This window comes from Amblyomma americanum, chromosome 9 (genome assembly GCF_052857255.1).
Source record: "Amblyomma americanum isolate KBUSLIRL-KWMA chromosome 9, ASM5285725v1, whole genome shotgun sequence".
NCBI lineage: Eukaryota > Metazoa > Arthropoda > Arachnida > Ixodida > Ixodidae > Amblyomma > Amblyomma americanum.
The window spans coordinates 135,299,907-135,327,245 of NC_135505.1; the positions used below are offsets into that span (position 1 = coordinate 135,299,907).

Below are 27,339 nucleotides of genomic sequence, written 5' to 3' on the forward strand. Positions count from 1 at the left end.
ACAGGTGTACTGTTTTCTGTCCGGATTTTTAATCGCCAATAAAAAAAAAACTTCATATCACTTTCCGATGGCACATGTTGGCGACATTTTGGCTACTAACTCTTTTGGTCTGGTTTCATGGCTGGCTAGTTTTGGGCTACACTTTTTCTATACTTTGGCTACGGCAATTTGCGCCATCTGGCGACGCCCTGACGGACAGACCAGGCAGAACGAAGGCAGGAGACATTCGTCTGCGCGGCTGCGCCTGTGACTGTGCGGCGTCTTTATTAGCGCACAGACTGCGTATTTTTGCGTCTCTCTTGGTATTCAACGCGGAATTTGTGCGGTTTCTAACGACGGCAAGGTGAGAAACGTTTTTTTTTTTTTTGACCGACCACTCTGCATTTCGAGCAGTTTACGCTGACCACGCCGGCCGGTGTCTATAATTACGCAGTTCGTGAAGAGGCGCACATGCTTTGTGGCCTGCTGGCTTTCATGGCGCGGTTCGTGGCACTCTTATAGTTTGCGACAGTGGCAAGGTGAGAAACGTTAAGCTTTGCCAAACAACGCTGCATTTCAAGCAGTTTCGCTGAACGCGCCGGCCGTCTTGACCGGCGTCACGAACTGCGCAGTTATCGACGGCCTGCCGGCAGCTGTGACGAGGTGGTTTTACATTGGATCTTAAACAGGGACGCGACGTTTTTTATGGTTTATGTCTTTGGCAAGGCGAAAAAAAAAGGTTTCTGTTTCAAATAATTATAAGCTGCGTTGCAAGCACTTTAGACATAGCACGTCTGCACAGTCGGTCTTTGTCAGAAACTATGCAGTTAGCGAATGCGCGCCCTGCAGTGTTTTACCGCGGGTTAGTTTTGCTTTAACCCTTTTTCAATCCCCTCATCCCCAGTGCAGGGTAGCCAATACCCTTCTGGTTAACACCTAGCATGCCTGCCTCCATTCTTCCTATTTATCTCTAGGTCCATTAAAGCGTGGCTTAGCCCGCTTCGCGATCACGTTATTAGCCCCTGGCCACAGCCCTAAAAGCACAAGCGAGTTTGCCAGGCTTCCAGCCTGTAATCTTCTGATCCTTAGTCAGAGGCCACACAGAGTGCACGTCTGCGATGAGAGAGAGAGAGGGGGGAGGACCGGGAAGGAAAGGATTAAGGAAGAGGTGAAATGGCTAGACATTTAAAAAAGAATTATGTGGGCACATAAGGAATTCTTATGATGTGTAAATGCGAGAACATTTCTACTTGTCACTCAGTTCTCGGGAGCTTGGGGGTGAACCTTGTTTCGCTGCGTTGCGATGATCTCGTACTTCGTCGGCATGCAGTGAGCTGCCGCCTACTGCCACACTTTGCAGTCTCGCCTGACGATGTAGACACCAGCGATTCAACCTCGGATGATGAAGAATCCATAGTCCGCGTATACATGAATACGACCACGGGAGCTTGATGCAAAGCGAGGTGCGTTGCTTATCAACCCTGCCATGATACGACAGTGAGAATCGTATTTCCTACAGCGTATCTTGAAGCCGACACGCCGCTGTGTACATGACGTACCCCATCAAGTCTGTCGGGACGTGGTCCCTCGAGCACTGCACGCGAGGGAGGGTTCCAGCCAACCCATCTTGAGCGCGGTCTGGTTTGTTGCCCAGCTGTGTGTGTGTGTGTGTGTGGGGGGGGGGGGGGGGTATTTTACACTCACTGCTGGCAGGAGAAGGGGCGATTCTGAACCTGCTTTCGTTCACCGTGAAAGTCGACTTGCCTTTCTCGCTCAATGTACCCTTGCTTGTAATTGACTGTTGTGACTGTTCTCGAATAAAAAGCAAAGGACGTGCACGGCAGCTATTACTGAATATAACGATTAGCTATTACCGAATGTTACGTTCTCAATTTCCTTCTGCATTTCGGGGCTCTGAGGGCTTAGAAGAATGACGTCACAATGTGCTAGTTCAGTACTTCTGTAGAAAGGGACCAGAGCTCCCATGGTGTGTATTAACTGCGGCTCTGCGCGACATCAACGAAAAGGGGCACATGAATAAATTTGTATTCGGTCGCTTTAGTGAAACGCACCATCGACGGGACTGGGCGGCAAGCTCTTTTAAAGGGTTCCGACACGTTGGCAATGATGCTTTTTTTTTAGAAACAATGATGTTGCCGTGGGTGCCTGAAAGGCGGAACTCATTTTGAATGCGGGAAAGGCTCTTTGAGGCAACCGGGTCTGTGGACTGCTTTTCTTGGCATCGTTTGCCGCCAGTTCTAAAGCCATCTCCAGCGCTGTTCACATAGCTTTCTCTAAGCACTGGTCGCATCCGGGGGTGTAGCTCAGATGGTAGAGCGCTCGCTTAGCATGCGAGAGGTACTGGGATCGATACCCAGCACCTCCACGTTTTCTTTTTCTTTTTACAGCCACCTTAAGGTGGGTGGCTCTGTTTGGTTCTTTTTTTGGTGCCTTCGACTCTGTTGGGTGTTAGGTTCCCCATGGTTTCGCGGGCACTGGCCATATTTCACAATGTTTGCACGATCTCTATAGTCTTTCCGCTTATGGTAGTAAAGCAAGTTTTAGCTGATTAGAAAAATAGAAGTATTTACGTTCCATTGCCCTACTTCCTTAATAGTGGTAATTATTGGCACGAGTGCAATGAGCAAATAGCGAAGTGCTTAAAACAATACTTTTGTTCGAATTGCCTACTTGTATCCTAACAAAAAAGAGGGCGGCTTTTACAATCTTAGCCTCGGTATTGAACGAGCTGTTTTTGGCCCCAGTAGATAGTTATTTATAGCCGGCGCTCTAAAAAAAGCTAAAAACTAAAAAATGGCGCATATTAGTTGCTCACTAGCTTCCAGTCTAATTGAAAAACACATGCATATGAGGCACATTCTGTAAAGTGTGCACACTTTCAGCTGCACTGAGTAGTTCTGTATAGTTTTAATTGCTCGAACTTAACGATAATCGCTAAAGCACGACCCGCGCTAGTCTGGTGACTCAGCACCAGAGCACCGTGAGCCGCGTTTTGGCGTATACGCTGTACGCCCCTCATAGCCTGCGTCGCTTTGGGATCTTAATCCCCATAAAACCAAACCAAATAGGTTGGTGTTTGTTTTTTATTCTATTTAAAATAAAGGTTTCTGATGTGCTTGTGTGCAAAAAGGTTGAATGCGAGGCAGGAGTGAATGGTAACTCGATGAGTCCACAGTTTGTTGCAGCGAACGAAAATTAAAACAGATTTGTAGGAGTCGATGTTACCCGCCGCGGTGGCTCAGTGGTTAGGGCGCTCGGATACTGATCCGGAGTTCCCGGGTTCGAACCCGACCGCGGCTGCTGCGTTTTTATGAAGGCAGAACGCTAAGGCGCCCGTGTGCTGTGCGATGTCAGTGCGCGTTAAAGATCCCCAGGTGGTCGAAATTATTCCGGAGCCCTCCACTACGGCACCTCTTCTTCCTTTCTTCTTTCACTCCCTCCTTTATCCCTTCCCTTACGGCGCGGTTCAGGTGTCCAACGATATATGAGACAGATACTGCGCCATTTCGTTTCCCCAAAAACCAATTATTATTATTATTAGTAGTAGTCGATGTTTCGCTAAAATGGCGGATGAAATTCACCGGAGGCTGTTTGCTCATGTGTGTTCTGCGAGAGTGACAAAGAGAGCAGGAAACATAACTGTACGTTTGCAAAACTTTTGTAATATATGACCTTGTGCACAACAATTACTTACGCAATCGCAAGAGCAAATAAAGCCAGGTTAACAATGCACGAATGAATCCCCATCTTTAGTCACGTAACCATCACCTTGTAATTTAGGTCTCCAGCCAATCATTGCCGACCAAATGGAGAGAGTGGCCAATTTCAGACTAATAGGGCAGGTATCTGTCACTGAACATCCTTTGGTTCTTGGCTTTCTACGACACTACAATTATTTTGCACTTGGGACGCCTTTCAGCAGTAGTTAGTGCAAGTTTTATCGTGGCCGTTGTGTTCATCATCATCATCATCTGCCTGACTACGTCCGCTGCAGGGCCTGTTTCATATACCACTAATTAATCGAGTCCTGAGGCAGCTGCGTCGTCCACCGTGTCCCCTCAAACTTCTTAATCTCATCCGCCCACCTAACCTTCTGCCGTCCTCTGCTACGCTTGCCTTCTCTTGGAATCCACTCCATTACCCTTAAGGACCAGCGGTTATCTTGCCTTCGCATTACATGCCATGCCCAAGCCCGTTTCTTCCTATTCATTTCGATTAGGTTGTCGTTAACTCGCGTTTGTTCCGTCACCCACTCTGCCCGCTTCCGGTCTCTGGACGTTACACCAATCATTTTTCTTTCCATAGCGCACTGTGTTGTCCTTAACTTGAGCTGAACCCTTTTCGTTAGCCTCCACGTTTCTGCCCTTTAGGTGCGGGGTTCGATCCCCAGTGCCGCCGGGTACCTACCGGTGATACAATAGGTGCGAGCTTTCCCCTGCCTGGTGCTCGGCTTTTTTAGGGTGAAATGCATAGAAAATGGGTCTTTAAACGCAGCTTGAGCAAATTAAGATACCTTGTGTTGTGGTGCTCTTTAGCCAACGCTGCCCATTCCATCGCTGTGTTTAATGACGCTGTATATGCCTATATTCAGTGTAATCGTAAGTGCGCATATAATTCAGCCTCACACAATGAGCCGGGTATAGAAATTAAAAAGTTTCGCTATATTCACTTTTCGTAAGATAAAAACAGGGGGAAGACATTTGCGGTGCTCGACAAAAAGAGGCGTCAAGTCGTACTGAACACTGAAAGCTCGGAGGTTAATTCTAGCAGGGCTGTTCTTACCGGCATTCTTGGTAGAAAAAAAAATTAAAGATATGGAGGTGCTGGGTATCGATCCCAGTACCTCTCGCATGCTAAGCGAGCGCTCTACCATCTGAGCTACACCCCCGACGGGTGGATAGAGTAAAGGAACGCCTTTAAGTCGGAGAGTTGTACTCAAAATCTAGTCCATTGCCGAAGGCAGCCGGATTAGAAGACGGAAGCGAAGGAGAGCGAGATTTCAAGAGGGCGGTTCCTTAAGGCTCGCCACAACCACCCACAATCTCCCTTTCGGATCAAACTCACGCATCGTTCGCATATCCCCCGGGCGAATCTACTCACCCCCCCCCCCTCCCCCTCCCAACCTTTTTTTTCATTCTTCAGCTTTCGCGCGCGGTGGCACTCAGTGTGATCTTAGCAAACCAATTCGCCTAGTCCTTGTGAAATTGGATAATTGCGTATGCAGATTTTTTGCCCACAGCGTACTCAGAGCGAAAAAAAAAACTAATATCCCAAGCAGCACTGGTAATTGGCCTAATATTGGAAATATATTGGTAAAAGCTGGTCCTACAAAGGATCAGTGTGAAACCAATATTGAGCCAATTACCTGTCCTGCTTGGGATAAGGATCGATTCTAGATCAGTTTTTGGCTCACGCCTAGGCCACCACCATTACAGACTTCATCATGGGATACTGAAATGTATCCAACTTTTCAACATTGTTCCGTCAGAAGGGTGGATACTTGGGCTTGTTGGTTCATTTCAAGGGTAGAATTCATAGCGCAAAAAAAAGGACAGACTTCCAACAAAGATTTATTTCGTAAAAGAAGGGTGGTTTTTATATACTGACTTATCATACAATTACTATCAAACCACAGCTAGCAAAGCATATCAGACAGATAAAAGAGCTCCTATGGCAACAGAGCTACTGAATTAAGGGCTACTCACACAGTCATCTTCCAACAAGGAAATCCATTCCGCTTCAATTATCTCTCGTGTTAAGCGGTTTTTGTGCGTTTTCAAGACCACACATTTCTTCAGGAGTGGTATACAATAACAAACACGGCAATGAGCTGACAAACATTTCCCACGCGTATCACTAACGTCACGCCCATGTGGTGTCGACTTTCTTGTCCCTGTTTTTTTTTTTTTTTTGCGCTATGAATTCTACCATTGTTCCGTCCTTTTCTGCTACGGGCACGCACTGACTGCTTGGTTTCATACCTGTGTTCAGAATTTACTGCATACGCTCTCCTGGCCTCCTTTTAATTTCCTTTTTGCGACAGTTTTCATTCATTGTTGTATGTCTAACAGTTCGTCAAAGAAACCGGCAGTTTGTCCTAAGGCTCTTTGGCGCGCTGCCAGCAGCACGAAAGATACCCAGAATCGACGTGTTTTCGAACGCGTTTTCTTCGTCGGTCCGACGTCTTATCCTCGCTGGAAAAAGCATTCGTAGTTGCGCTTTTGCTTAACTTCGGACAATTGACCGCGTATGCGCCCGAGTCCGTTCTATCTTTTTGTGTATTTGAAATTCGTTTACGCCTCGGCAAAGAAAAATGCAGCTGGGTGTCACGCCCATATTTGAATCGCGTACTGCGGGACATGAGCAAAGTGCACGCATGACGGCGGGGCCTGTGGAATACTTACACCAAGCATCATTCATCAGTAGGCGCTTCAAAATATTTTAGTCTATGTCACCGAAATGTTACGTTTCGTGAACTGGCTTCAGTCGCAATGCCAGACATCTTCACTGCTTCGTTCCCAACACTACACTAATTAGATTTTCTAAATTTTTCTTTCAGGATAAAATTCGGCTCACGTAAATTAGTGCAGCGTCTAAATGTAGCCGACCGAATTGGTTCATTAGTTTTCGCTTGTTGCGGCTAACACATTGAGAGCAGGAGAAGGCAGGCTGCATGAAAAAAAAAAAAAAGTGACGTTGGCGACTGCGGCGGGGAGGGAGATAGCATAATTGGACGGAACCAGTTCCAGAGCGCAGCGCCGGAAACAGCCGCTGCCCGCTAATGTGGGTCACACAGCCTACCGCCACCGTCTGGTCAAGCCAGGTGGCCGACAGCGTCCGTGCCGTCGATAGCTCAGTTGGTAGAGCGGTGGACTGTAGAGGACTTTCCATGCGGACATCCATAGGTCGCTGGTTCGAATCCGGCTCGACGGAGTTTTTTTTTTTCTACATCAACAGAAACATCTTCGATTGCGTAATGTATAGGAGGACATCTCTTTCGCAACTTTGAACGTTTGACTCATAACCCTTCCCGGCGGAGATTTACATCAAAGCGAAAATGGCTAGTGACAGGTTATTTATTTATTTACAGAATACCTGCGTCACCTCGAGGGAATTATTGCAGAGGGGGCAGTTTTAGGGCAATGTGGTAATTGTTCGCAATAATCAGCAAAATGCGTAAAGCAGAGTTAACATTAGGTAAAACAAAACAATAAGTTCGCCTTATCAGGGTTAACAGATAGTACAAAAATGAAACCAATAATACGGTTTACATATATCGGCGAGGATAAAAATCACGATTATCACACACACTTCCGAAAACAAGTTGCACTTTTTGACTGTTCTTGAAAAAAAGGATTTGGCAAAACTGTTCGTTTTATAGTCGTCTTCGTGCACATTCTCGAAGTGGTCGTGGCCGTGATCATGCAGTCATTCTTAATAATGCCTGTTTGATTATAAAAGATACAGTGGAAGAATATAAGGCTTAAATTTTTTCTCCTAGCTAATAACGTTTCACAGCCCAGCAAAGCCTTTATCTAGGTAACTCTTTGAAAAGGCTTATAATCATTGGAGACAAAGCGTGTAGCCTGATTTAGGAGTTTTTTTCTTTTCGTTATGTCAAAAATTCCCGATATAGGTCCCAAATGATGGATGCCCAATCTGGTCTGACGTGTAAAAAATAAACTATTCCATTAACTTCTTTGAACACTGTTTTGATTTCGACAATAAAAAAATTTGCATGCCTTAGGTATTGACTGCTGAATGAGTCCGATCCATTTAAGTTTCTGCGTGAAATAAACGAGAAAGTACTTCTATTTTGATATGTTATTTATTGTTGTGTTTTGAACTGTGTATTATGTTTGAGGCTCGATATGTTTATTTGAAATATGGACGCGATACATTTACTAATATTCAGACTGACATCCCCGCACAGGCACCAATTTGCTATTTTATGAAAGTTGTTCTGCAGGACTGCTACATCTGATGGTGATTTTATTCCTCTTCATACCGTGTCGCCTTGGTTGCTCAGCGGTTAAGGCGTTCGGCTGATGACCCGAAAGACGCGGGTTCGATCCCGGCCGCGGCGGTCGCATTTCGATGGAGACGAAATGCTAGAGGCCCATGTGCTGTGCGAATTCAGTGCAAGTTAAAGAACCCTAAGTGGTCGAAATTTTCAGCGCCCTTCACTACGGCGTCCCTGATAGCCTGAGTCGCTTTGGGACGTTAAACCATATAAGCCTAAGCTTAATCCCGTAAGCCTAAGCCCTCTGCATACAACACAGTGATATGCAATTAGTTTTAGGGGGGACTGTCTGCAATCTTCGATGTCATTAATAACAATCAGGAATAACAGTGGCCCCAGAAAGCTGCCCCGGGGCGCTAATGAGATACGGTTATATATGATGAGCTACAGCCATTCAGAATCGCACATTGTTTACGATCATTTGAGTAATTACGTATCCACTTTTACTTTACATCATGTACGCTCAAAGATATTAGCTTAATACTTAGTAAGTGATGAGACACTGAGTCAAAAGCTTTCTTGAAATCGAGGAATATTGCATCTACATGTTCGCGTGGTTAAAAAAGAATCCATGCTCAAACAGCGCTTAGGGACCGCAATCAAAATGGTGCTTTAGTGTAGTGTCTGCCGCCTTCTCCTTAATGTGGTATACTATGTGGTTTCTGAAAAGAAGGCAGCAACTTTAGAACCAGAATTTTAATCAGAAGGGAGCTCAGGTACTTCCACTGTTGTGTAATGTGTAATAAGACTGCGACATCTAAGAGGTCGTTCCGGAAATGATGATGACGACGATGATGATGATGATGATGATGTCCTCAGGCTTAATGCCTCCGGGCTGTCTTCTTTGTCTTCTCAACGTCAGCAGCTCTGAGCGTGCTTAAAAATCCCCGAACGCCAGAAACGTGGAGAGTGGAAATGAAGCGAACTAACTAAAACTTTCCGTCTTAACGACTACCAGTGCTTCGGGGGGGGGGGGGGGGGGGGGGGGGGGGCAGAACTGCGTTGTTCGGACTTTTGAAGGCTCTGCTATCACGGCGAGGATCCGGTTACTGGCGGCAGCGCTGCAAAACTCTGTGGGCTAGCGGTTTTCTATCTCGCCAACACTGCTTTACTCATCACTCGCAAGGGATAAGGCCTGGGACGTTTACAAAAAAAACAAAGTACGAAGGATATTGAATTAGGGTGACTCTGGACAAGCCCTCTTGAGTGATGTCGCGTTGACAATTATTGCTGTAAATGAAACCGAATAACTTCCCGTAGCGCCGCATGCTGAGAACAGGCTCCAAACTTTCTGCGCACTACACACGAGCTTGTAGCTGCGAAATACTTTGCATTCCCTGTGAAAGGCAACGGCGCAAGCATACGTGAAACCAAGATATACTGCACATTGATTGCTGTCCATGCGACGGTGTTCTTTTGTCCGAGTGTAAGCCTAGCGGCTTTCGCTGTAGAAACATAATGACTCCTGAGTACTCGCCTATAGCACTCAGAGCTGTCAGTGCCGCTAGCGTGGGCGCCGCGGTGGCTGAGTGGTTATGGCGCTCGGCTGCTGGCCCGAAAGACGCGGGTTCAATCCCGGCCGTGGTGGTCGAATTTCGATGGAGGCGAAATTCTAGAGGCCTGTGTACTGTGCGATGTCAGTGCACGTTAAAGAACCCCAGGTGGTCGAAATTTCCGGAGCCCTTCACTACGGCGTCTCTCATAGCCTGAGTCGTTTTGGGACGGTAAACCCCCATAAGCCAAACCAGTGCCGCTAGCATGTATCTCGTCTCCCAACACGTTTCTAATGCAGTAGAGCATGCCAGCGCTTTCCCGCGCAAGATAACCAGCTGACCCTGGTATGATTGCTAAGTAAGCACAAATCTCATGCATTTAGTTTCCATCCTTCCTTGGGGAATATACGCATCTCTAATCCTGGTGACGTCAGTAGCGAGCTTAAACCGGCAAACGCGACCAGCAAGAACTGCCGCACACCGCAGTCTTCCCGGGCCCAGATGCGCCTCAAGTGCCCAGAACATGAAGGTGCAACACACAGCTGCAGAAAGGCATCATGTATTATTAGAGACTGAAGCTGTTCCCTTGCGAGACAGATGCTGTCCTAGCGAAACACTGCTAGCACATTGTCACTTATTTAGGTACTAGCCTGATTTTGGTTCTTCCATCTGGGATTATTATCTCAAGGTTACCAGCATGACATCAGAACTGTGAACTATTTTATTACTCAGAGATACTCTACTTATCGTGCGGACCACAATCTGCTTCTATCAAAAAATAGCGGGTATTATCGATGTTTTTTTCGTTGACATTTTATTTTCCGAGACGCCTCCATTTCAAATAACAGCTGTCGGGTGCAGTTTCAAAAGACCGCTTAAGAATTATACAAAAAGCTAAGCCACAGTGCTCGAAAAAAAAATGAAATTTAGGTCAGTAGTGTGCATATCTCGCGGGTTTTGTGGACAGCAAGAGAAGCTACGCTGCTCAAATGCACTGGCGTGGACGCGGGGACTGACGTCACAGCGCTGCTGAACCAGTTTCAGGCAACACGACACACACGCCCGCCATACGGTAATGTAGGTCAAACAGCGTATATCGCCACCATCCACTACGGGCAAGCGTCACACTCCGCTCGTTCCGTCGATAGCTCAGTTGGTAGAGCGGTGGACTGTAGAGGACTTCTCAGCGGACATCCATAGGTCGCTGGTTCGAATCCGGCTCGACGGAGTCGCTTTTTTTTTAGCAGGTAAAACTATCGGGTGCCCCTTGCGCAGCTCTCTGCTGAGAGCAGCTAGCGGGCAGAAAGCTGATATCCCAGGCAAGAGCAACTGCGGTGGACATTGGGGTCCTGAAATAAGGCCTCCACCCAAAATTGTATTTTCGCCTCTCTATCCTACCTTTTTGGAAAAAATGTTTTCTACTACTGCTACTAGCGGGCAGATATTCTGATGCACTACACCTCTTAACCGATGTGTGCCATGGATAAACCCTTACAAATTTTCCCTCATTTGTGCTCAGTGAACATTGTTGTTTCTCCTGCGAGAAAAAAATCATTTAGGAGACACAAAACGTGTTTTGTCAAGGTACGGTTTTCAAACCTAGGCATTTCTTCTGCACTGGAAAATGACAGCTCATGAACGTGGATATTGGCCAAATGTTTCAGGGGAATATTCAAACAAAAACGCCTCTGCTCGATTACGCTGTCCAGAAAGGTGTGAAGCGCATACGGCAGGTTCTTTCAGATCATGAATAGCAGTTTACCAGTATCCCTCAAGAGAAAAGTATACAACAGCTGTATCTTACCGGTACTCACCTACGGGGCAGAAACGTGGAGGCTAACGAAAAGAGTTCACCTTAAGTTAAGGACAACGCAGCCAGCTATGGAAAGAAAAATAGGTGTAACGTTAAGAGACCGGAAGCGGGCAGAGTGGGTGAGGGAACAAACGCCGGTTAATGACGTCCGAGTCGAAATCAATAGGAAGAAATAGGCTTGGGCAGGGCATACGTAATGCGAAAGGAAGATAACCGCTGGTCCCTAAGCGTAACGGAGTGGATTCCAAGAGAATGCAAGCGTAGCAGGGGGTGGCAGAAAGTTAGGTTAAGAAGTTTGCGGGGACACGGTGGGCGCAGCTGGAAAAAGACAGTGTCAATCGGAGAGACATGGGAAGTCTCTCTGCCCTGCAGTGGGTGTAGTCAGGCTGATGACAAAGATTACGTTTTGGCGGCTTAGAATATTTTCTCACATGCTGCAGTGTGCAAGGAAGCACATTCGTCCCATTGCGAACGCATTCTTGAATACAGACTTGCCCCTCACGCTCAAATAAAGCATTTTGGGCAATTTATTGAAGCTTCGCGCAATTTCAGAACCTGGTAATAACTTTTGGGTTATGGGTTATGGGGCTTAACGTCCCAAAGTGACTCAGGCCTTGAGGGACGCCGAATAGGGAAGGGCTCCGGAAATGTAGACCACCTGGGGTTCTTTAACGTGCACTGACATCGCAAACTACACGAGCCTTTTGAGTCTTTTGAGTCTCGCAAAACTAATTTATTGGCGCTACACATATATTGACCGTTTGTACCAAAACAGACACATTGGCGGCGGTGTGTTCAAAACGGCACAAAGTTCTTCCCTCCGATCACTAACGCCTGATTACTGATAGGACTGTCCATGTTGTCTGAATATATTAAGACCTTAAGACTGTCACGAGTGTTCGGCGTTGAAATGGAGTGTAAGAAAGAAAACACTACTACTTTTGAGAAGGAAGATTGCTCGAATAATAAAAAAGGTAGAAGCATAAAAAAATAGCAAGAAAAATATGTAACCAGTCAAGTGAGTATGTGACAGCGACAGCTAAGGCGATCCGTAGTAGCCAGGCCCTTGCTGCTTGTGCTTGGCGTACTCGTCCGTAACCCACGCGGCGTGGGATCCGAAACGTCTGATCATGTTGTCCCCGGGCCTCTTCCTAACCCCGGGAGACGAAATGGCGCCCCGCGGCGGAATGAAATGTCCCTCTGCGTGAAGAGCGTGGTGCACCAACAGCCCCTCAGAGGGAGCCTCATTCCAGCACCTGCGCGCCCTCTGGAAGTCACGTGTCGGTGAGACGGCAATGCTGGCTGGTTGAAGGTGGTCGCGCCGTTCAGCGGCCAGTGGTGAATCCCACGCGCGACGCCCGGGAGGCCTCAAGTGACGAGGCCTGTAAAGCGGGACTGATTGGTTTGACCCGCTGGATTCGTAATTTGGGGCGCTATCGAAATCATTGTGATCGCGCCTGATGTCATATTGAGGCAACCGGGGGCTGTTGTTGTACGAGGTCCGGGGCCGGTCCTCCTGGGGCGAGCGCCAGGCTCGAAGTTTGTTGAAGGCTGCGTTGAGGTCGTGCCGGGGACTGCGAAGACTCGCTCTAGGGTAGAGCTGTACGGGTGACTCCTCCGCTAGCGGGGATAATGGAGCAGGACTTGCCGCGAGTAATCGAGGCGATGCGTTCGGGGACCGCCACACCATCGTTGACTTCAGCGGTTTCCGTGCCCTGAGCCGTGATTCTGGCAGCTTCCGATGGCTCGACGCGGTCGGCTTGTGCAGTACGCCGCCTGACGTGCATGCAAATGAAGGAAAAAGAAACTGCCATTGCGTCACCGCAAGCTAGATATGACCACGCTAAAAAAGCTTGGAAAAAAAGTTAGGGGAACTAAAGGGCGTCTTAGAATCTCCTTGTATTTCTAAATTATCTGTAAATGGTTTAGAAAAGCAGGGGGGGCGGGGGCGGGGTGGAGTAATTGCAGAACAGCCAAGTGCCTAACTCCCAGAGGCCAAAAGTCTCTTACAGAGTAACGAATAATCCAGCAAAATGTGCACTTTTCTTCGTTGTAAATATTAAAAAAAGCCTGCTTGCTTTGCACTTAGCTTCTAGTCCGCTTGGTACGTTGCTGAAACATATAATAAATATTGAAAAAAAAGAAAAACCGCACTACCGACAACGGCCACAAGCCACTGTTGACCAATTGTAGATTTTTTTCTTTCTCTTGGTCCCTCGTCCTTTCAACAGTTTCTTTATAGCAATAATAATAATAGTAATAGGAAATCATTCGAGCCTCCAACATTTGACATTTGATTTCAGGCGTATACATTCAGTACAGTTCAGCCCCTTTAAAAGCGGTTAAATTGAAATTCCCATTCTTTACCTCGGTGTCAAAATTTCCGCTCTCCTTGTAGATGTGGATCAGTCGCGCAATATCTGAGTGTCTCTGGCAGCGAGCTCACAAAACAGACTTAACGCATCGCGCAATATACGCACATTTTATGTGTTTTATTCTTGTAAGCAAAATAGTACTATTGGACTACATTTGCAAAAACGTTTAGTCGGTGTATGGTACAGATCACCTATAGCTTCCGTCCGGTCCCGACTTCACTGATAGTCTTCATGACACTTTGGCAGTCAAACTCCTCTAACGCTGTTGCAACTCTACCAAGTGATTTTAATTCCCCACTCATTAAGAGGACACGAGTCATTCATTTCTGGAAGCGTATGAGCAAAAGTGAGTGCATTGCAATGCTCGACACAGCGCCCTTCTTTAGAGTAACACAACGTCTCACTTCACCGAACCGTGAACACTTTGTGTTGGATTTGATTTCTAACGACCAGCCTTAAATAAGCGACAGCTACGAACACAGACAAAACAGGCGAACATCGTGCCGCCCATTCTAATTTTGCCCTAGAAGGAGAAAAATGCGGTAATTTCACGCTGATAGTACACGTCCTTTCCGGGTAATACAATCTTCTCCCACCCGAGTTTAACACCAGGAACACCCTTTAAGGTACCATTCTAAACAGAATGGAGGAAAAAAGGTGTAAGCTATTCTTCTAGTACGCTTCTTTTTATAAAAGGGTGTGCTCTAGAAGACAGCTTACACCCTTTTTAGTCCTCTACAGGCGTATTTGTGTTTAGAGTGTAGATAAATATGTAAATAAATAAACTTTCAACCATTCACCTCCATGTTGGCAGATGTGTACACCTTCAAGTGGGATACAAGGGATGAGCCTCTTGGAGGGAGAAAAGCTAGCAAGGGTGTGTGTATTAATAGAGGAGAGGTGACGCGAACCTCCGAAACGGGGGGGGGGGGGGGACACTATGTCAGTGGGAACAAGTGCGTTGAAGGCAGATGATGTTGGCCTCAGGGTATGGGAAGCATCCCTAGAGCTAGGAGATGAGAAAATATGTCGTATGTTCGCTACTGCTTCACCACTGCGGCTTTTTAGGCAGCGTTCTCTTGCAAAGAGCACGGTCACAGTTTCTCTAGTAGATACAGTCTTGGTCAAAAGTCTTAAGGCCACAGCGTTCAGCTGCAGCGAAACGAGTGTTCCTAGAATGCTCCGTGTATCAGACCATTCAGAGCGGGAAGCTTTTCTACCTCAAGAAGAAACCTTCTGCTAGCATTTCAAGGTCATTCGGTCTTTAATAGTGCTGTAGTGGCTCTGGTATCCGGATGAAGTAAAAAGCCTTTGGTCTTAAGACTTTTGACCAAGACTGCACATCTTGCGAGGGCCCTCCAAGGTTCTGGACAATTGGGATGTCATTGAGTGATAAAAAAAAAAGTTTGTTGGTGGGATATTATTTCCAGGCGCCTGTGGACTCACTGTGGTGACTCGGCTGCGGTGTGTTCTTGCGTCTGTCCAACAGCCTCGCGTTCCGGGCAGTCTTGGCCAGGAGTTCTTTGAACATGGTCTGTGGCTCGGCCTTTGTCCGCACCCTGGCCTCGGGGACAACGGTGGGGTCTTTACCAGCCATCCTTGAGGAACGGTCTGTGCAAGCGAGGTGAACAAAAAGGCTCGAATGGTCCATGTACGGGAAACAGCATGTCTGTTTTTCAAAGCTGGAAAATATCTCCCATATCCAGCACTAACCAGCTGTATCTAATTAATGGTCTGGAATCAGTATTGGCAGAAGGTAAAAATCAAGGAAAGAAATATTAGTTCATCGTCGTTTTTAGGCTCCGTCTAACGGAGATATTTTAGCCTAATTCTATATGTGCGCGCACAATTTAACCTCGTGGAATGTATCCTACATAAAAAGAAACTTGCGCCAACGACGTTTTGTGTGAGCTTACTGCACAATGATGCCCTTCCAAAAAAATGCAGCATCGAGTTTAACTGGTCTTAAAACCCCTTGGAGCGCTGCCAGAGGACCATATATACACTAAGATCGACGACTTTTCAAATGCATTGCCATTGGCTTTGTGCCATTCCTATCTTTTATGCGCAAAGTGTTCGTTGTGCTTCTGCGTGGCTTCTGACAAGTGACCCAGCCTGAGCCTTAACCAGCTTCTTTGTCGTGACGTACAGTAAAAAAAAAATAACACCTGACTGTTACGCCCGTGGATTATACCGCGTAGTATGCGATACGGAAACACAGCACGTGCAATGCGGGGCCTGTCCCACTCCAACGAAACTTCATTCATGAATATTAATAATAATAATAATAATAATAATAATAATAATAATAATAATAATATTTGGTGTTTGGGGAAAGGAAATGGCGCAGTATCTGTCTCACATATCGGCGGACACCTGAACCGCGCCGTAAGGGAAGGGATAAAGAAGGGAATGAAATAAAAAGGAAGAAAGAGGTACCATATAGTGGAGGGCTCAGGAATAATTTCGACCACCTGGGGATCTTTAACGTGCACTGACATCGCACAGGACACGGGCCCCTCAGCGATTTTCCCCCATAAAAACGCAGCCGCCGCGGTCGGGTTCGAATCCAGGAACTCCGGATCAGTAGCCGAACGGTCTAACCACTGAGCCACCGCGACGGGTAACACTGTTGAACTGGTGCTTTCCGATTGTGGACTGTCACTCGTCGATTTTTACGCATAGCGAAATGGCATTATTGACAGACGTTTGTCTTTTCCAGGCATAACGCCACATCAAACTATTATTTACTTTCTTTTTTTTAGCTCCACTATTTCGCTGCGGCAAGTTAAGTACAGCGTCTCAAATGCGCTGCGGAAAACACGGTTACGGTAAATTTCGAGGACCTTTTAGTTGCTTATTGTGGGTTTCAGCATCGTTTACACACTTTGATATGAACACTTCCTGACGTGTTTTTAATTTCCAACTCACGCTCAGTGCGGGGGAACGCCTTTTCAGACGCTAAATATTAAATAAGAATATATGGGAAAGCTTGAAGAAAAGTTCGTGATTTGGTGAATTTCTCGCTCAGTAAGGGACGCCCCGTTGCTCTAATGTTCCGGCGCTGACGAGGAGTTGGGCTGGGTGACGTCACGGCGCGGCTGAACCAGTTTGCAGGAAACACGAGACACACACCCGCCATCCGATAATGTAGGTCACACAGCGCGTATCGCCACCGTTTACTACGGGCAGGCGTTACACTCCGCTCGTTCCGTCGATAGCTCAGTTGGTAGAGCGGTGGACTGTAGAGGACTTTCCATGCGGACATCCATAGGTCGCTGGTTCGAATCCGGCTCGACGGAGGTGCTTTTTTTTTTCTTTCTTAGCAATAAGGCTATCCTTTCGTACACAACTTCTGGGGCAAGTTCTACTTTGAAAACCTAAACATTTTACTCTGTTGTCTAAAATTATGCTGGCATTCATTTACATGGCCAACTGTCCGCGACGACTGTTGCTATCATATGTGAAGTTGCGAACTGTGAGATTCGCTCCTGAATTTAACAGTGCGGCGCAACTGGTACTTAACTGCTTAACTGGTACTTAACACCTACACATTATTGTAATGTTGAAGTTAAAAATGTAGGTATACGTACATACGCAAGATGCATACATAAAAAAACCCGCATAGAGATGTCGACAGAAGCGACTGCATGCAACAAGGTAAGATCGGCACAGGCGACAAAGATAACCCGCAGAGGCAGTTGCATGCACCTGCTTGCGTTTATACGCTGACCATTTCAAGCGTCACCTCCATTTGCATTAAACATATTAGTTCGTATTTTAGTTGTATACATAGTCTGAAGAAAGCGGAATAGTTTTCTTACTGCAAAGTACCAGCCGTTAATGTTTTTTTAATTGTGTGCGCATGGCGTACAAATTGTAACACTGGTTCAAAAATTCCCACGTTAAAATCTGCATTGTTTGCTACACGAAGGCCCGAGATAACGTGCAATAACTTTTTCTTTAATAAGCGCATGGTCCGAGAAAACCGGAAAAAATAATACCACAGGTTAAAAAATGGTGGAGGTGCAGGGAGTTAGTTGGACGGTGGTAGGCGCCGGCATCTGGAAAGTTAAGGTGGGTGTAAAATGTTATGTAGGGGGTGGAGGCTGTCTAAAGGGTTGAGAAGGGTGGTTAGTGGTGAGAATTTGGTTGTTATTTACGACAGAAATCGCGGCGTGAAATTAACACGTACACAAAAAGCGGAGCACACAAGAACGAGTTTCCATCAAAGCCTCGGTGGTGGTTTTTCTGCGGTGAAAATGCTTGGCTTTAATTGCGTGAAATAAATTCAGATCGTACATTCAGATATGGAGGAAAAACGCTAAGGCGCCCGTGTGCTGTGCGATGTCAGTGCACGTTAAAGATCCCCAGGTGGTCGAAATTATTCCGGAGCCCTCCACTACGGAACCTATTATCCTTTCTTCTTTCACTCCCTCCTTTATCCCTTCCCTTACGGCGTGGTTCAGGTGTCCAACGATATATGAGACAGATACTGCGCCATTTCCTTTCCTAAAAACCAATTATTATTATTATTATTACATTCAGATATTGTCTCCACTCTCGCGAGCTCACCCGGAGCAGAATGTCTTTCCCCTCTCGCAAACTCACCCTGAGGAGAAGGCGGCGAAGACTCCGTCTGAACTGAGCGGTTAACAGACTGGACCTGAAAGCGGGCCTGAAGTGCAGAGAAGCAGCCATGAAGAGGTTGCAGAGTGAGTGACAAAGAAGTGCTTTGTGGATAGCGGGACACACATTCAGGGTGTTAAATATGACTGTCATTTCACATTCCTTTAGAAACATTTTATCCGAAGAGGAACAAGGCAGATTGCGGTGAGGTTTTTTGCTAGCGAAGTGACCTTTTTGTTAATACTAATAATAATTGGTTTTGGGGGAAGTGAAAAAAAGGAAAATGGCGCAGTATCTCTCTCGTATATCGCCGGACACCTGAACCGCGCCGTAAGGGAAGGGATATAGGAGGGAGTGAAAGACGGAAGGAAGAAAGGTGCCGTAGTGGAGGGCTCCGGAATAATTTCTACCACCTGGGGATCTTTAACGTGCACAGACATCGCACAGCACACGGGCGCCTTAGCGTTTTGCATCTATAAAAACGCAGCCGCCGCGGTCGGGTTCGGGCCCGGGAACTCCGGATCAGTAGCCGAGCGCCCTAACCACTGAGCCACCGCGGCGGGTCGACCCATTATTTGCATATTAACGTTTTTGCCTATTGCAAAAAAAAAATCCCTACTGGTTTTCTATGGCAGCCTTAACTACTCGATGCGAGTGATGAAACAACTAAAAAAAACATTGCTACGCATCTGAAGAATAGATCCATGCCTTCAATATTTCATAACAGTACGTTACATTATCACCACGGTTACATCAAATTAAATTTGATGTCCGAGAATCGTGGACGTCTATATGAATAGGCAGTGCGCACGGCCTTAAAATAGGTGGACTTGATGAAAAACAAACGAAATAAAAGTGCTATGACTCATTACAATCCACCAAAGCGCGGCTAAATGGCTAAACGTGCAGCTCCCACAGAAAATTCGTCCTTCTCCAGGAACAAACTCGGGACTACCACCTATCCTGGAAAGCCACTCTATTAACCCGCCGCGGTGGCTCAGTGGTTAGAGTGCTCGGCTACTGATCCGGAGTTCCCGGGTGCGAATCCGACTGCGGCGGCCGCGTTTCGATGGAGGCGAAACGCTAGGGCGCCCGTGTGATGTGCGATGTCAGTGAGCGTTTAAGATCTCCAAGTGGTCGAAATTATTCCGGAACCCTTCAACTACGGCATCTCTTTTTTTTTCTCACTCCCTCTTTTATCCCTTCCCTTACGGCGCCGTTCAGGTGTCCGCCGAAATGCGATACAGATACTGCGCCATTTCCCAAAAACCAGTTTTCAATTTTTTCAACTGAGCTAACCAGAGGGCTTGCAGAGCAAAGATGAATTGATAAAAACTGTTAGTTGGATTGACTTTGATGTAATGCGTTTTTGAGAAGATCCCCTGAGGTGGAATAATGATTGACATAACGAAATAATTACCATTAAAATCCACCCAGCCAAAGCGAAACTGCTACAGCGGAAGTCAATATAGCTTCCACCAAACTTTTTAAGTGCATGTAAACAAATTCTGCCTGGTTTGTTTTTAGAACAGCACATCAGAATTCATCTTATTAAAAGCGCAATGCGGATCTTCTGTCAGTTTTTTTTTGTGATGTATGGAGTAAATTAGTAAGGCTAACACACGGTCTAGTTGGTTGATCATAATCAGATGTACGCGCTACTTGGGATACACGAAACATTAAAGTGAGGCACAAAACGGCGAATACGCGCAAGCACAGACGCAAAAAAGCTAACAAATATAAATGTCTTAATATGTTTCTAGGAACCTTCTGGCAAACCTAGTAACTCTTTCGGACACTCACATCAGTCTGTGTGCTTTTAGTGTCCTTCGTAATAGCCCCATAACTGGCCAAGAGGGGCCGGTTTTCTTCCATGGAAGCCTCCGACACTCTTGGTTTCGCCAGCCTGGCTAAAGGCACCAAGGAAAAAATGCGCAGACGTTAGAATTGTAGATAATTATAGCGACTATTTCAAGTCTACTTCAATAGCGCAGAAAGCTTTCGCAACATTACCGGCTATTGCGCTTGTCGAATAGCTGGTCGAATGCTGATGACTTGGTTTTAACACTCAAAGAAATTGTACTCTGTTGCAGCACTATGCCTGTGTAGAATGATATCTTTTTGATGATGTCAGGACAGCGCGAAAACAACAAGGACAAAAGAGGCACAAGAACACAACAGGACAGGTGCCTCTTTTGTCTTTGTTGTTTTCGCGCCGTCCTGACATCATTAAAAAGCTATGCACCAACTAGCCCAAACCAAAGTACTTCTTGAGAATGATATATACGGTTGAAATAGTTGCCACAGTGTCACATTACGTCTCCTTAGTTCTGTTTTCCGTCCAAACTATCAGCCAAGTTATTTTTCCCTAACTGCACACGAACACAAACTGCCCTGGAATATTGTCATGCGCAGCTACCATGACAAACTGATCATCATCATCAGACTGGCTATGCCCACTACAGAACAAAGGCCTCACCCAAACTTCTTCTCTTAACCCTGCCCTGTGCCAGCTGCGGACGTCCTATCTCCGGAAACTCCTTAATCCCAACCGCCCATCTAACTTTCTGCCACCTCCTGCTACGCTTACCTTCTCTTCGAATCCATCATGACAATATATTTCAACCTAACTCCATTCCTTGTTTATGGAACGCTAGTCTTACTTGTGGACTAGCTTCCTCACTAGCTCTCATTTGCCACATAAAAATTGTCCTCTGAATTAAGTTGCTCCCTCTAGATCGATCGTCGTCTCACAAAGCCATAATGTTGTTGTTGTTCCCCTCACAAAATGACACATACCCACAAGGGGGATTGGCCATAACCAGGCGGTGACTTTAAATTGCAGATTGCATGTGGCAAACGTGGGATGACCTAACACAAATTGTGTAACTGTTTCTGTAGCAGAGGAGGTTGCAGGAGGTTAGGGTGACCTAACATGCAAACTGAAAATTAGGTGGGGGAATCAGTAAAAAAAAAGAGAGGTTGAGAGAGAGAGAGAGTAGGAATTGCAAAAAGGATTTACCCAAATACGAACGGTTATTATGGTATGGGCAGTACGAAAGCTTATGATGGTAGACGTTTTGATTCTAGGAGATAATTATTATTTGCCGTAAGGTGCGAGTCAATTGCTGCAAGGAAAATATGGAGCTCCAAAAAAGACACCGAAGAGCTCTTTCAGTAATATTTGCGCAAAGGAAAGCACAAAGGTGGCGTTATGCTTTCGTGAGTTTGAATAAACGGCCGCTGCAGATAACGGGGTGAACGCAAATTCCATATACTCCAGCCGCCTCTAAAACGTGCGCGAATTATATGGTCACATACTGGAACGCTTAGTAGTAATGGCGGGCATTTATTTACATCAAATCAACTGTCTGGAATTAAGTAAGATTTAAACTTCTTTGCGCTCATAATAAGTTTCCTGGAAAAGTCGAAAGGGTTATTCAAACTTACCACTGAACGAAGCACGTGAGTGGAGCGACATGAGACCCTTTCCTCCGTGTGGCTGCAGGGAAAATAATTGCTTGTTTGTTTGTTTATTTATTTCCAATACAAGAAAAAAGCGAAGAGAAAGCTAACTAGCCTAACCAGGCCCTCCCTCCGGATACAGTTTCGAAAGCATTACAGTAAGAAACACACACACATTTGTTGTTGCACTCTAAATGGTTCTCTGTCAAGCAGGACGCAGTACATATCGCTGCACACAAATACATACACCAGGTTTTTTGCCGTAGATGTGACAAGAAAAGAGGCAAAAAAATTAGTCAATGACAGCCTGGCCCGCTATGAAACCGTGCATATATACAGTATGAACACGTTGGCCATACCAACTGTCTAAATTTCTAGATTATGATTGTAAATTACAAACGGCACAAGACTAACCGGTCGTACCAGATCTTTATTGCAGTAAGCGCAGAGGGCCGTGTTGAAGGACCCCGGATTGATTTCGAGCAGCCAGGTTTTGAATCGTTTATGAGAACGCCCATAAGTTCCACGGGGGGCTCTTAGAAACACCTTCGGCTACTGATCCGGATTTCCCGGGTTCGAAGCCAACCGCGGCGGCTGCGTTTTTATGGAGGAAAAACGCTAAAGCGCCCGTGTGCTGTGCGATGTCAGTGCAAGTTAAAGATCTCCAGGTGGTCTAAATTATTCGGAAGCCCTCCACTACGGCACCTCTTCCTTTCTTCTTTCACATTCCTTTATCCCTTTCCTTACGGCGCGGTTCAGGTGTCCAACGATGTATGAGACAGATACTGCGCCATTTCCTTTCCTCAAAAACTAATTAAAAAACACCTCATCGGTAGACTGCGAAATAACTATTACCCGTGGTTCTGCGAGACAGAGATTTGACCTCGCAGGCTTGACCTTTGACCTTAGAAGGCAGATACTATAGTCTCTGAGCCAACCTCTCGGTAGGAAACGTTACGGTAAGAGCAATGACAGTTGCCAGCCGGTTTGCCGGTGCTGATGATGGCGGCACCGTTGCACGCGTATTTAATAATAATAATAATAATAATAATTGGTTTTTAGGGAAAGGAAATGGCGCAGTATCTGTCTCATATATCGTTGGACACCTGAACCGCGCCGTAAGGGAAGGGATATAGGAGGGAGTGAAAGAAGGAAGAAAGGTGCCGTAGTGGAGGACTCCGGAATAATTTAGACCACCTGGGGATCTTTAACGTACATTGACATCGCACAGCACACGGGCGCCTTAGAGTTTTTCCTCCATAAAAACGCAGCCGCCGCGGTCGGGTTCGAACCCGGGAACTCCGGATCAGTAGTCGAGCGCCGTAACCACTGAGCCACCGCGGCGGGTACGCGTATTTGCGGACTGTTTTTTTCGAAACCTTTTAGGAAATAGTGAAAAAGCAAGGTTAAGGCATGCAAGAAACTAAGGCTAGTTGAAAGGCCAATAACCTATAGGGCGGTTACGAGTGTGTAATGCGAATGTTTCAACGTTAATGTGGTCTGAAAGCAAATAAGTTTCAAGAGATTTGTTGTATTTTTTTCGCGCAAATAATGCAACCGGAGGTGAATTCTGTCCACCGAGGCGGGTGACAGGGTGCGCTGCGCGAAATTGAGTGATGAATTAATAAGAGCTGTCACGGTTAGTAGGGCATTTCACGTTGCTTGCAACAAAAATACCGTCTCTATTGCGATCGGTCCTATTCTTAAAAGTGTAGCGTATCGACTCCAGGTGGTGCAGCCAGGCTTCCACCAGAGCTTCCTCATTTAAACTCAGTGTGGCGCCACGGTGGAGTGTGGAGACACTTGGTTTGAAAATTTAAGCTAATTATTCCTGCCAGAAACGCGAATTCTGTCTCCGTTATTGCAATCATTTCCTAATATCTACATTACATTACAATTGTATTACATTTTAATTCTGGTTTTTACTATAATACTGTTTGTTTAGGAACATTTAATACCCCCGCTAGCAAGGCACGTAAATAAATATACACAGTAACTACCACTTTCCAAAAACTCGGAGCCAGCCATAATGAAAACGATTTTCAGCTTTTATATGTGGCGTGTGCTTTGCATGAGATACCGACACGGGCTTTGTCGCAAGTGGTTATGACCATATATGACACTGTTATTTCCGCCAAATAATGTCCGGGCAGCAAACCAAACTGTACGAGTTGCACGCATGTTGTGTGACTCCGTGACAAAAAGGCACATGTGGCCGGTACGAAGCCACAGTGAGCTTGTATAAGGTAAGCCTCGCAAGAGAGCTCTTGAGAAGAACACATGCAGAGTCCGGCGTCTTACCTGAAAGTACCGAGACAGCTTGTCTTCAAAGACATGGCTTCGAATGCTGTGGTCAGAAGACCACGCTTGCACCACACTTGTTTTGCAAAACAAAATAAAAACAAAATAAAGTGCAATGAATCTCTGTATACACGCTGATAGAACGTTGGTATACAATGTGTGACAGTTTAACATAAGGATTTGAAATCTCGCTGAGGAGTCCCAAGGCACTCGCCTTGGAGGTGCCTGCACCTGGACTTCCTGTCTGCCTTTCTCAGCATATATGACGAGGCTCAAGAGCTAGCTGGACATTTGTTTATCAGTTTGTGACGTAGAGCAAGATGTAATCTTGTAAGAACATGCGAATTAGAATTCGCATTGAGACCATGACAGCTGGTATTAATGAAGAACGATTCGTAACTGCTTACATAACACAAGGGAAATAATAACCAAGGGAGTGCAGATTATCGCAAGAATTAATGCACGCAAAGAGCGAAATAATAGCCTGATAATCACACGTTCTTTCTGCGCTGGCAATATGACATAATTAAATATTTGATTTATTCTTACTTTCGTCCTATAGAGTTACACAACCCGGGAAATCTCATCGCATTCTATGAGGATTCAGGTGATCGCTATAATGTTGCTGAAGGATGCGCCACGGGCCATCAACCACATAATGGCATCACGAATGCCAGTAGAAATGCAACATTAACTGGCGTTTTTAAAGCTGCGAAAATGCTTTCCCGTTAATGGTACAGCTGACTTTATTCGCATTCGCTAATGTTTCATTACCCTCATAATTCCAACTGCGTTCACTAAAGGAGGAAGTCTCCTTCCAGTGATCTCTAATTAAGCCTATCCTTATCCTTCCTCGGCCACCCTCCTCTCGAAAATTTCCTTATCTCGTCCGCACTCCAGACTCTTGCCTTCCATTTGAATCCACTTCATTCTCCTAAGCGACCAATAGCTGTCTGTCATCCGCATTGCACATACCCCACAATGGCTCTTTTTTTCTTCTTGACCTCTTCTACGATATCAATAGCTGGTGTTTCTTCCCTCACCTTCTGCTACGTCTTCCAGAGCCTTAACGTAAAACCAATTATTTCCTTTTGTGCAGGTCGCTAAGCTGTCAGCAGTTTATTTGCCTTTAGATGCTTCCATGGGGAATGCAGTGAGAACAAAAACACACCAATAAATTTTAGGCAAAAGTTACGAAAATACATATATAGAAATTTAATAATGATATATAATTAAACGTGCCGAGGCTACTATTCCTAATAGAGCTGCCGGCTTGTTGTCCGTACGAACAAAACGATCAGGGTCAGGCGACGTGTTTATGGACCAACAGGGGCGCCCTCTTCTATAGGCAGTGTTCATCTCGCTCACGCACGCGTCCAGCATTAAAATCGATATTTAAGATCGATTGGAAGTGCGGATCGAGTCGAAGTTTTTTGTTCCCAAACCAGTGTTATGTGACTCGGCAAAAGCTCGCGTTTCGAACTACGCTGTTCGTCCGCGTGCTGCAAAGTGCGACAGCGCCCAGTCACGTGGCATTCGGTTATCAGAATAAAAACTATATATCCTACTGTTATTTAAGCAAGTCTTTACAGCTAAGTACAAGCAGTTATAGCCCACGCAGTGGTACTCACCGTATGAACAATATGAGCGAAGTCACGGTTGTCAGTCCAAACAGGAAAGCGTAGATCTTCCAAGAAACTGCAACACAAGCGAGGAGTTTTAAATAGTGTCTGTGTTTTCCTTGGGAGGGATGCAGAGAGCACCGTGATAGCTAAGGCATATCAGGTGTGTTAATTCCGCGTATTGCTTTCATCACCATAGGTAACGTACCATATGACGTAAAAGATCCAACTCCATGTGAAGGCACACGTTGGAGCAGTAACCACTCCCAACTCGCTCGTTTCGCTATAAAAAATGAGGAGCTGGAATCCGGCTATAACTTTTTGCTTCGCAAGTACCGCTTTTACCAAAAGTAACCGGGCAGCGGTGGTTCGTTTCTTAGCCGAGTAGCGAAGCAGTTATGGCATCCCTTCAGCTCTGAATCTATGTAAAGTAAGGAGAACCCTTCTCCTCACGTTCTGACACATTTCGGTCTGTAAAGGGTGCCGTAAAGGCTCAGTTATACGGTTGAGAAGCAAAAGCCTGCTGTTCGGTTACTTTTGGTAAATTCGGTACATGCTAAAGCATACGCTATACACCTTCTAATTCCGCGATACTGTGATCATCATCTTCATAATCATCAGCCTGACTACATCCACTGCAGGGCAAAGGCCTCTCCCATGTCTCTCCAATTAACCCTTTCTTTCACCAGTCGCATCCACCCTATGCCTCCACACGTCTTAATGTCATCCAGCCACCTAACCTTCTGCCGCCCCCTGCTACGCTTGCCTTCTCTTGGAATCCCCTCCGTTACCGTTAAGGACCAGCGGTTATCATGCCTTCGCATCACATGCCCTGCCCAAGCCCATTTCTTACTCTTGACTACAGCTAGGATGTCATTAATCCACGTTTTTTCCCTCACCCACTCTGCCCGCTTCTATTTATTGACTGTGACCATTGACCTAAAGATACCTCCGAGAAATATGGCAAATTGCCTTCAAGGAACCTCCTACCGTACCTTCGCAGTCGTCTGCAGACGTGCTGCCGTGCTTGTACGTAGTCTTGCCCGGCGGGCAAGACAGGCAGAAAGGGGAGCCGTGCCGATCAGTGTAAGAGCCGAAGTCGCAGGGAATGCAGTCTCGGAACTCCCCGCCGGGGCTGAAGGAGCCGGGACGACACACGTCTACGCCGACGAGCAAAGGAGACGGGAACGTTCGAGTGGACACGTTTAAGGAAAACTGAGCAACGTAGAGACGACCTTAGTGTCACTGCTCGTAAATATCAAACAGGCAGAAAAAAAGAGATGTGGAAGAAACCCGTGCAGGAAAAATTAAGGACAAAGCAATAACTTTCGACTTAACCTACATGCATTTAGTGAACGAACAGCTCGTTATTATTGACCTGTTTTTATAATAAAACCTAATTTTCTAGTTTTTACTGCGACAACTGCTCGATGTCCTCCGCGATATCGTGTCGCTGTCCGCGCACGTTACACTACCTCATATCCATACACCCGTAATCCCCTTTAAGTTGCTGTGCCCACACATGTGTACACGACTTCAGCACTGTCTATACTTGTGTTGCATACACGAGACAGTTTCCGCCAATCTGGAAGTAGGAAATGTCTTGAAGTGCGAAAAA

At 46.1% G+C, this 27,339-nt stretch overlaps 1 protein-coding gene, 1 long non-coding RNA gene and 5 other non-coding genes across 7 annotated transcripts; 4 read left to right on the forward strand and 3 right to left on the reverse strand.

Moving 5' to 3' along the window:
- The first annotated feature begins 2,292 nt into the window (after nucleotides 1-2,292).
- On the forward strand, nucleotides 2,293-2,365 carry TRNAA-AGC (transfer RNA alanine (anticodon AGC)). The gene has a single exon. It is a non-coding gene; the product is annotated as a tRNA-Ala (tRNA).
- A 2,450-nt stretch (nucleotides 2,366-4,815) lies between these two features.
- Nucleotides 4,816-4,888, reverse strand: TRNAA-AGC (transfer RNA alanine (anticodon AGC)). Its single transcript has one exon. It is a non-coding gene; the product is annotated as a tRNA-Ala (tRNA).
- Nucleotides 4,889-6,842: 1,954 nt separating this feature from the next.
- TRNAY-GUA (transfer RNA tyrosine (anticodon GUA)) lies at nucleotides 6,843-6,933 on the forward strand. The gene is given in 2 exon segments: nucleotides 6,843-6,879; nucleotides 6,898-6,933. It is a non-coding gene; the product is annotated as a tRNA-Tyr (tRNA).
- Nucleotides 6,934-10,654: 3,721 nt separating this feature from the next.
- Nucleotides 10,655-10,744, forward strand: TRNAY-GUA (transfer RNA tyrosine (anticodon GUA)). Its single transcript is given in 2 exon segments — nucleotides 10,655-10,691; nucleotides 10,709-10,744. It is a non-coding gene; the product is annotated as a tRNA-Tyr (tRNA).
- A 1,398-nt stretch (nucleotides 10,745-12,142) lies between these two features.
- LOC144105569 (uncharacterized) lies at nucleotides 12,143-15,255 on the reverse strand. Its single transcript, XM_077638691.1, has 2 exons — nucleotides 15,151-15,255; nucleotides 12,143-13,105 (listed from the first exon to the last, which is right to left on the reverse strand). The coding sequence occupies exons 1-2, from the start codon at nucleotides 15,233-15,235 to the stop codon at nucleotides 12,369-12,371; spliced, it is 822 nt and encodes a 273-aa protein (XP_077494817.1). The 5' UTR covers nucleotides 15,236-15,255; the 3' UTR covers nucleotides 12,143-12,368.
- Nucleotides 15,256-16,915: 1,660 nt separating this feature from the next.
- TRNAY-GUA (transfer RNA tyrosine (anticodon GUA)) lies at nucleotides 16,916-17,006 on the forward strand. Its single transcript is given in 2 exon segments — nucleotides 16,916-16,952; nucleotides 16,971-17,006. It is a non-coding gene; the product is annotated as a tRNA-Tyr (tRNA).
- A 7,093-nt stretch (nucleotides 17,007-24,099) lies between these two features.
- LOC144104682 (uncharacterized) lies at nucleotides 24,100-26,920 on the reverse strand. Its single transcript, XR_013308611.1, has 3 exons — nucleotides 26,717-26,920; nucleotides 25,731-25,797; nucleotides 24,100-24,175 (listed from the first exon to the last, which is right to left on the reverse strand). It is a non-coding gene; the product is annotated as an uncharacterized LOC144104682 (long non-coding RNA).
- Nucleotides 26,921-27,339: the final 419 nt, after the last annotated feature.

What these genes read in the sequence shown, in the direction of transcription:
- LOC144105569 (XM_077638691.1), bottom strand. Translation starts at nt 15,235, where the DNA reads ATGTTCAAAGAACTCCTGGCCAAGACTGCCCGGAACGCGAGGCTGTTG. An exon ending in ACCGCAGCCGAGTCACCACA is followed by an intron (nt 13,106 to 15,150) that starts GTGAGTCCACAG and finishes CATGCACGTCAG; the next exon opens with GCGGCGTACTGCACAAGCCG.